We start from the raw sequence: 9,622 nt of genomic DNA, 5'->3' as shown, positions 1-9,622 counted from the left end.
GTTCCTTCTTCTTCTTCTTCTTCATTATTGATTACTTTCTGCAGATGGGTTAATTAAAGTCTTTAGCGGCTTAGTTGGAACACGCTGTTGCTTGGGAGTGCACAAGTTTGATCTAATGTATACTCGTAATTTTTGCTGCAAAGGCTTCTTTTTCTTCCATTACTGTGGCTTGGATGAACAGGGAATCGCGGAGAAAATGGTTTTAACCAAATGTTTATCACTAGGTTGCGCCATCGTCAAACACCTTGAATATGTAAGTAATAGTATTAGCATCATTCACCGAGGTTACACAGCAGAAGATCAATGAGTTCAGCATACAGAAGCATTACTTCAGCATAATGATCATATGGTGATGTCGATTAACGAACTTGTTTTCATCTCTCGACTCACGCTCGATCTCTCATTGGACATAATTGGCCAAGAACAATCATTACTTTGAAAGTTGGTTTGGAAATATCTATGGAGCTGATGATAGCTAACCAATCCACTTGCATCTCATCCAGATGGGGATACGAACATGTGGTGATGCTGAAATATTGACAAAGCTATACTACTTTTCTACAACTACCAAGTTGCATTAATGAAACTCTTGTCTTGTTTCCCACAACGTCAAAACACAGAACACCTAACTGAGTAACTTGTACGACTCTAAATTGTTTGGTGAGGTGACGGTTGAAGTTGTCGTGTCCACGTGATGCTATTAGAACTCAAAATCTCCATTGACTAATCAACACGAACTTCAAGAAGCTATTAGTTAAATATAAACAAGTGAACTTTTTACATTAAAATGACATAGAGAGGCATTTTGTGGGAGTTGCGCTATAATAAATCATTTATATATAAAGTATTCATATATCATGTGAAAAGATATCTATTTTTTAATCCAAATTCAAGAGATTTTTTGTGTATCTTTAAATAATTCATGTGACAATCACTTATCAATGATAAATAATTAAGTATAGGAGAGAGTGAGTCATAACTAATATGACATATTACTCAAACGTGTTAGTTATATTAGTCTAATATCATACATTTATCTAATTACTCAGACTTTCAAAACTAAAATCAATGAATTTCAACCATATCACATGAGTTTGGAATAGTAGTTGAAAGTATACGATCTATTTGTACTGGTCAGTCTAATATCATACACAACTTAAACCGAGCCTCATATGTATCACTCTTTCTCTAGAAAAACACCCACTTTTTCTCTCTTCCAAGAGTGAGTCTGCTCCACAACCTTATAAATATGTTTCTGTAGCTGTGCAACCTAGTGTCGGTCAACCGTTCTTAAGCAACATCACAAGCAGTCACTTTAAGAGCGACTTGCGCAAGCCCATTGCATGTAAGTTTCTTCTCCACCTTCTCCTTCTTCTTCTCCTCCTTCCTCCTTCCTCCTCCTCCTCCTCCTTCTGCTTCTTCTTCAGTCTTTAGCAGCTTAAGCGTCGGAACATGTTATTGCTTGGGAGTGCACAAGTTTGATCTAATGTGTACTCGTAACTTTTGCTGTAAAGGCTTCTTATTCTTCAATTACTGAGATGAGGATGAACCGGGGAATTGCTGGGAAAATGATTTTAACCAAAGTCTTTTTTCCTAGGTTGTGCCATAATCAGCACCCTCAATAGTTAAGTAACAGTATTAGCATCATTCGCCGAGGTTACACAGCAGAAGATCAATGAGTTCAGCATACAAAAGCATTACTTCAGCTGAATGATCATATGGTGACGTCGATAACGAACTTGTTTTCATCTCTTGACTCACGCTCGATATCTCAATGGACATAACTGGCCAAGAATAGTCATTACTTGAAAGTTGGTTTGGAGACATCTATGGAGCTGATTATAGCTAACCAATCCATATGCATCCGGTCTAGATAGGGATACGAACATGTGGTGATGCTGAAATATTGACAAAGCTCTACTACTGATCAGCAACTACAAAGTTGCATTATTGAAACTTTTGTCTTTTTTTCCCACAATGTCAAAACGAATCTTGGCGGAACGCCACAAATGAGTAACTTGTACGACTCTTAAGTTGTTTGGTTAGGGGACAGTGACAAGGAAGTTGTCTTGTCCACATGTCGTGCTATTAGAGCTCGAAATCTCCATTGACTAATCAACACGAATTTCAAGAAGTTTATCTGCTAAATGTAAGCAAGTTAGCTCAAATGTGAAAATCATTGTGACTTCAACCATAGTCCACAAGGGAGGCTCAGTAGTTGAGAGTATAAGACCTATCCATGTGAACTAGGGGTACGACTCGTATCCAAATCTCACATCCCCAAATGCAAACAATTTTGTATTTAGTCCATTTATCTGGCCCTTGATTTGTTGCTGCAATGCATTATAACCAGAATGGGGTATTTCATGATCAATTGTGACCTTCTTACACAATTTATAATGTAAGGCTTTGCCGCAGCGAAATTGCGAGCCTTAAATCCATCGCCCCATACACGTTTGCCCTTTTTTCCAGATAAGTAAGTCGGCATGGACCAGAGAGTGGAAGAGAGGCTTCTGGGATCAGAAGACGAGGCCAAGACCAGAGGGCTGCGATGGAGGATTTGGGACGAAACGAAGACGATGTGGAAGATCGCATTCCCTGCAATGTTGTCGAGGGTGACATTATTTGGGATAATAATAGTTACCCAGGCATTCATCGGACATATTAGCGCGCTGCAATTCGCCGCCTTCGCGATTGTACAGACCATACTCGTGAGGTTCGTCAGCGGAGTTACGGTAGGTGACATTGCTCGCCTTGCTGTTCTTTTGGTATAAAATTGGTTTACTGAAGTGATGTGTCGGTTTGCTTTCGCTTGCAAAAGCTGGGCATGTCCAGCGCCACCGAGACCCTCTGCGGCCAGGCCTTCGGAGCCAAGCAGTACCACATGATGGGCATCTACCTCCAACGCTCCTGGATTGTCAGCACCGCCGCCACGACCATCCTCATCCCGGCCTTCATCTTCGCCACCCCGCTCTTCACCCTCCTCGGCGAGGACGCCTCCATAGCTGACAAGGCCGAGCCGGTGGCCCTTGGCCTCATCCCCATCATGTACAGCACCGTCTTCAGCGCCACCATCCAGATGTTCCTCCAAGCGCAACAGAGGAACTTCATCGTCATCTGGTTCGCCACGGTGTCGTTCTTGCTCCACTTGCTCCTCTCCTGGCTCTTCGTGATGAAGCTAGACTGGGGGCTCGCCGGAGCACTCGGCGCGATGAACGTGTCGTGCTGGTCGCTGGTGGCGGCCGAGTTTGTCTATATATTCGGAGGGTGGTGCGGGGAGACGTGGCAAGGGTTCTCCACGGCGGCTTTTAGTAGCTTGTGGCCGGTCGTCAAGCTCTCCGTGTCCTCCGGCGTGATGCTCTGGTAGGTCAAGATATCGCAGTATCCCCAAGCATTTTCCTATTGGGCAATTTACTATCTCTGACCATGGCAATTTCTGCCGACAGATCTCTGAAAAAGCTGTACGTTTTTTGGTAAGAAATATTATCTTTGACCTGATTCTTCAATATAACTTACAAATACTATTAAGGAATTATCAAACTCCTTTTTATAATTTTCTCCTCATCAATTTTTCTTATCTTCTACCAAATCTTGTTTGTTTCTCTCATCAATGCCTTAAATTTACCAACTATTAGATAAATTTAATATTTATTTGGTATCTTTTTTTTCTGATTATTACAAACTACTTTTGGGTCACTAACTCTTATTTGAGTTACCTAGGAAAGTCTTTGTATTTTTTTTTTTTTTTTTTACGACTTGTTAACTTTTGTTATTGTTTATTAACTTGTATTTGTCTTCCTTACTAAATTTATCAACTCTTATATAAATTTACAAATCTTTATTTCTGTGAATTACCAGCTTTTCACCCATTATGTAACCATCTATTTTTGGTTTACCAACTCTAATTTGAGTTGTTTAACCTTATTTATTTGGTTTTCATTTTTTTAATTTACCAGTTCTTTCATTGATTTACCATCTTTTTGTGCCTTTCTTGCAAACCCGTTATATTTCTCAACACTTCTGGAAGTTACCAATCTTTAGTTAGAGTAACCACCAACTTCTTACCAACTACTTCTGCATTATCAACTTTATTTGAGTTAGTTTTGGACATTCATTTGATTTTATTTCTTTTCAAAATTGTCAACTTCTCTTATCCTTTACAAACTTGTATATACCGTCTTGACAATGCTTGAAATGTACCAATTATTATAAAAATCGTCAATATTCATTTAAGTGATTTTCCAATTTTTCTCTTGTTAATGTTGCCAACTTGTATAAATTATCAACTCTCATTTTAGCTTGGGAAAATTACTAAAATTGGGTTGATGGACTGAATTGGCACAATTGCAAAAGGTTTAGGACTAAATTGGCCAAAACAAAATGTGGCATTGATCACAATAGGTTTGAAACTTTTTGGTAATTCTCCTATTTCAGATGTTTACCAACGTTTATTATATTTTCAAATTTATCAATTTTTCGATTTAATTACCACTTTTATTTGTCTTAATTAACAATTTTAATATTTATTGGATCTTCTTGTAAACTACCATATCTCAATATAAGTGATCACTACCTTTATAACTTACTAATTAATTTTGCATTCTTTTCTTTTTCTATTTTTTTTGCGTTACTGACCCTTATTTTGCGTTAAAAACTAATTTTCCCCAGAAAGATGTTTATATGAACTATAAAAGAGAAATGCTAGGACAATCTGGAGGGATATAAATTCAGGTGCTTGTCAAGCAAATCATAGCACAGAAAATTAGACAGTTAAAACCCACCCACGTCTTCAATATTGGCGTCTCACTATTTCCTTGCACAACAATCAATTTGATTAAGTTGTTAATCACTATTTCCTTGAACGATAATCATTATTGCCTGAGCCCATTTGAGCTGAACATGATCTGACCAAATCAAAGAACATTGTCGCGCCAGGAATTTTGCTCGCTCATTCTGTTTGTTTCTCTGAAGCTTGGAGTTGTGGTACAACTCTGTTCTTGTACTGCTTGCTGGGTACATGGAAAATGCCACAGTAACCATATCAACCTTCTCCATCTGGTAATTATATCAGCGACTTCATTCCAACATTCCTAACAGATTTCACTTCACTTTCGCTCCGATGTTGCTCTTGTTGAATGATCCTAATGTTCACCTCTCAGCCTTAGCATAGCAGCATGGATCCTAATGATCGGCCTCGGTTTCCTAGTTGCTGCAAGGTACAAACTTGAAATGGTGTCGGTCTTTTTTTTTTTTTATATATTAGTTTTAGATTTTACTTTATGAGATCAAGAGTGTGTCTCCACTTTTTAGTTTCTTGAAAGTGTTTTTCTGCTGATCTTTGGTGTATGCTAGTGTGAGGGTCTCGAATGAGCTGGGGAGAGGAAACACCAAAGCTGCAAAATTTGCCATCAAGGTCATCTTCAGCACGGCAACGTGTTTCGGGCTAGTCTGCGCGGTCCTGTGCCTTCTCTACAGCTACCAAATCGCAAAGTTGTTCACAAGCAGCGAGGAAGTGGATGAGTCTGTGTCTGAACTCTCTTACCTACTTGCACTCTCGGTGTTCTTGAACAGCGTCCAGCCAGTTCTCACAGGCAAGTGTGAACTGTAAACATCTATAATAGCAATTCTTAGCAAAGATTTTAAACAAGGCGATTACATGTCAACGACGACACTGAGTTCTCGCTTCCTTTGCATATTCAACCTGGTAGTTCTCTTTAATTTGATGATGAGTCGACAAATTTTGGGTGGAAGCAGGGGTGGCCATAGGAGCAGGATGGCAGAGTGTGGTTGCATTTGTTAATATTGGATGCTATTACCTGATTGGGGTTCCCATTGGAGCTTTACTGGGATATGTTGCCCATTTGGAGGTCAAGGTATGAGTCAGAACTCACAGATGACTTAAATGGTTTCAAGCAATCGACTTCCGAAAATTCCAATTTTTCTTCTGGTACTTCGGTTTACCTTCATCTGACAGTCCTGTTTAATCTGCTTACAGGGAATATGGATAGGAATGATTTGTGGGGTCACTTCACAGTTGCTTGCTCTTGTCTACATGACATGGAAAACAAATTGGGATGAACAGGTAATTTTGACGAGATGATCAAAGTTCGAAGATCTTGCATTTGATGCACTTAATTAGATTCATGACCGTGAAATTCTCTTCCATAGTTTCCCATATTACACAGACTTAAAATCAATCACGCCTTCCTGCTACAGGTGATCAGGGCCTCTGAACGGCTGAATCATTGGCTTTTGAAACCATCTGAGACGTCAAGCCAAAACACAGGGAATAGTACAGAAGACTGAACAGCGATGACTTATGGTCAGTGAAGTAGCATTTTGCATCAACAATGTCTAGGTACGCAGTCAAGAATCTTACTGGATCTCTGGAAGAAGCTTAGTCGACCATCGGCGTGTGAAGCTCCTTCCTCATTTCGAAACCCAGCAAGTGTTGCAGCTACTGTTTCAGGTCATTTAGGCCATCCTTTCACGAGAGTTTTGCTAGCACTGCCCCCGATAATCAATGACAAATACTCAAGCTCATGTGCTTATACTACTATTGGAAATATTGCGAATATTGAGCAGTTCGTATTTACTACTGAAACTCAAGATGATCTCTGGCAGGAAGATTTCGGATGTGATGACTATAATGTCCACTCACAATAGAGTGGTAAGGACTAGATCTTTAATCCACTAGTTAACATTCATGTTGTAGAATGGATCACCTTATATTTCTTGAATATTTATGGACTGCTTATTTAATGATGTCCACTCACGTCGGAGACAATCAAAAAAGGGCCAAAACTTCTCTACGAAGTAGTGTAGTTTTAATCATGGGTTCAGGAGTGAATAGTGGAGAAGTACGAGAAAGCACCGTATTGGACGCTGTTCAAAAGTATGGAAATAGACAGAAGAGGCGATAATCGGCCAACGCATTGGCAACCTCATGCTCTCAGTGAAAATATAAGCCTGAAACCCCCTGAAGAAGAGCAAGAACACAAACCGAACAAATCCGATGGCGCACGATGTTAGCACTGTCATCATGATCAAGAACTTTGCTGATAAACTGCAAAGACCTATAGGGATGATATGTCTACATAAGTTCCAGTAACTTTTTGTTGACTGTTGTTCAGAAAAAGTTCATTACTCTGAGGAAACTCGTTGTTATATAGGCTTTCTTTTTCTATAATCCAGGAGCACAGCCGTAATTTGTCTGCTATTTGAAAGGGAACCTACACAGCAACTCAATATCATTTTCCTTCATTTAAATATGAGTTCTCTAGGACAAGAATCGAATCGACAACATTGATTCCAAAGCCGAAAGTATGGGAACGCATTTGTCATTGGGTCTGATGGGTTTTATAAAAGATGTTGGACCGCCCATGTTGGGCCAAACCTGACCTGTAACTCTAAAAAGCAGTTATTTTTTGTGTAAAAGAAACTGCAATATAAAAAAACGTTAAAAAGAAAGACAATATTCTGCAAATTTGTATCTTGTGGATTCTCTCTCTCAAGTAAAAGAACTCTCTTAAGAGGCTTCCATCAAGGATCGAAGGATTGATTCCTCTCAAGATTGCAACAGCATTTAATCCGTGGAAAATAAAGTACATCCGTCTTGGTAGTGTGCTTTACACAATCAGTGATACAAAGATCTTCAAGCACGTTTATGCATTTTGTGTTTTTAGTGTTACTCAATAGTTTGAGTATCCGTTTTGATTAGAAATCCATTTCTAACATGTTGTTTCCCGATCACTGTTGTTGTTTGTAAATGCATCAATGGTTAGAATTCGTGAAATGACGCCAACAAAAACTCAGGGGCAAAAAACCCGACACCCGACTATTCTATTCAATGCCCCATCTCGAAGTTCCGTGCGACAAAATTTGTTTTTGAAAGTACAAGATTGAAGCTCCCGTTGAGACAAGAAAATCAACGGGTGGCACGCCACCGAAGGTGGTTGGAGGCGCCTCCACACGTGGCCAAAATGGGCTGGGGTCATCGGCACGTGCACAGCACGGGCAAGGGACTCCTCACCTACCTATGCAATTATAGTTTTGCCCCTCACTTTTTGCAAAATTGTGATTTTGCCCCTATCAACGTTTTTTACGATTATGTTCTTTTTTCATTGATGTTGCCATTTTGCCCCTCGGCTAGCTTGACCTAGCTGACTCGTTGATCCAACCCAGCTGACCCGGCTGACCCAACCCTATCATCCGTTGACCGTTCACTGGCGTTGACCTTTGCTGACCTTCGTTGACCGTTAACTGAAAAAAAAAATATGAAATGTTGATGAATTATTTTATAGATTATGTGTAACCATTTTTTTTTTTTTAAATTTGTTATAGGAAATGCATTTCGTACACAAATCTATCGTAAAAATGGATGAACACAAGGCGAGACTTGAAGAGCTAAAGTGCTGCATGACAAACCAAAATTTTTGCTCTAGAAACAATTTTTCTATTCAAGACTTATATTTGAAATAGAAATTCCATTTAGTAAAATTATTTTATTTTTTCTATTTCTGTAATAGATTTCTACTTCAAAAATAAGTTTGGAATAAAAACCAAAAATAAAAAAAAAATTATTTCTCTTTTTTGAAACAAAAATAAGAAATAAAAATTGTTCGCATTGCTCATTTTCTCTATTAGTTGACCACCCACCTACTGTCCATCGCCCACCAGTCTCCGGTCGCTGCTCATCGCTGGGCACCATTGTGCCCGGTTGCCTACCACCGTTACCCGCCGCCACCACCCACTACTAGTCTCCATCGCTAACCGCCATCCACCGTCACCATTTGCTGTACCTCAAGAAGAGAAATTTTATGTTATTATCAAACAAAATTTTATTTTGAGAACAAAAATTTTGCGTCGTTTATCAAATATGAATTTTTGCTCAAAAACTCATCTAGAAATAGAAATAAATAAAAAAAAAACTATTTCTCTTCCAAAAATCAATTTTTGACTAGAAATTTTATCATTCATACCCTAAGAGCGAAAATAGCTAATTATTGATGGAATGACGTTGATATAGTGACGCATGTGATCGTCACCATCGTCACTGGTTGTCAACCACCATTGTCGCCGGTCACTCGCCGCCGCCACCACTCAACGCCGGTCTCTGTCACCAATGGCCATCCACCATCACCATTTGCCGCACCCCAAGAAGGAGAAAATTTGTGTTGTTATCAAACAAAATTCTATTCCTAAAACAAAAAATTTGTGCTATTATTAAATACGAATTTTTGCTTCAAAAACTCATAGAAATAGAAATTAAAAAAAAATCTATTTCTCTTCCACAAATCAATTTTTGGCTAGAAATTTTAAAATGATGTTGATATAGTGACGCATGTGCTTAGAGTCAACGGAATGATAAAAAGAATCATTTGGAATGATTACCCTATGCCAAATTTTGAGGTGTCGATCCTAATAAACATTCTTCCATTTGAATGACAAGCAATATTAGATAGCTTATGGTAGGCCAACATGGTTCCAGCTTATAAAAAACTTGCAACGAAGACTTCAACCGTTTTGGTTGAAAGTAACTTGGTGTAAAATGAATGCACCTTGGATAAGCCATTAGGAATCTCCCAAGGTCTTTCCATGGTAACCCAATGCGACAGTATTT

The 9,622-nt window shown here is 39.0% G+C and overlaps 1 protein-coding gene across 3 annotated transcripts; it reads left to right on the top strand.

Annotated features, from left to right (window-relative positions):
- Positions 1–1,196: 1,196 nt before the first annotated feature.
- LOC104443419 (protein DETOXIFICATION 24) lies at positions 1,197–6,812 on the top strand. 3 transcript variants are annotated; one of them, XM_039316720.1, is made up of 10 exons: positions 1,197–1,345; positions 1,598–1,721; positions 2,473–2,735; positions 2,822–3,363; positions 4,972–5,058; positions 5,160–5,216; positions 5,353–5,591; positions 5,755–5,873; positions 5,996–6,082; positions 6,217–6,812. In XM_039316720.1, the coding sequence occupies exons 3-10, from the start codon at positions 2,487–2,489 to the stop codon at positions 6,304–6,306; spliced, it is 1,470 nt and encodes a 489-aa protein (XP_039172654.1). In that variant the 5' UTR covers positions 1,197–1,345; positions 1,598–1,721; positions 2,473–2,486; the 3' UTR covers positions 6,307–6,812. The 3 variants fall into 3 exon arrangements, with proteins under 3 accessions (XP_039172654.1, XP_010055109.1, XP_039172661.1); XM_010056807.3 differs by lacking the exon at positions 1,598–1,721 and having other exon boundaries at positions 1,209–1,345; XM_039316727.1 differs by lacking the exon at positions 1,197–1,345 and having other exon boundaries at positions 1,474–1,721.
- The last annotated feature ends 2,810 nt before the right edge of the window (positions 6,813–9,622 follow it).

The sequence above is a fragment of the Eucalyptus grandis genome, chromosome 1 (genome assembly GCF_016545825.1).
Source record: "Eucalyptus grandis isolate ANBG69807.140 chromosome 1, ASM1654582v1, whole genome shotgun sequence".
NCBI lineage: Eukaryota > Viridiplantae > Streptophyta > Magnoliopsida > Myrtales > Myrtaceae > Eucalyptus > Eucalyptus grandis.
This window is presented reverse-complemented; position numbering and strand designations above follow the sequence as displayed.

What these genes read in the sequence shown, in the direction of transcription:
- LOC104443419 (XM_039316720.1), top strand. Translation starts at nt 2,487, where the DNA reads ATGGACCAGAGAGTGGAAGAGAGGCTTCTGGGATCAGAAGACGAGGCC. An exon ending in GGTTCGTCAGCGGAGTTACG is followed by an intron (nt 2,736 to 2,821) that starts GTAGGTGACATT and finishes CGCTTGCAAAAG; the next exon opens with CTGGGCATGTCCAGCGCCAC. An exon ending in TTGCCCATTTGGAGGTCAAG is followed by an intron (nt 5,874 to 5,995) that starts GTATGAGTCAGA and finishes ATCTGCTTACAG; the next exon opens with GGAATATGGATAGGAATGAT.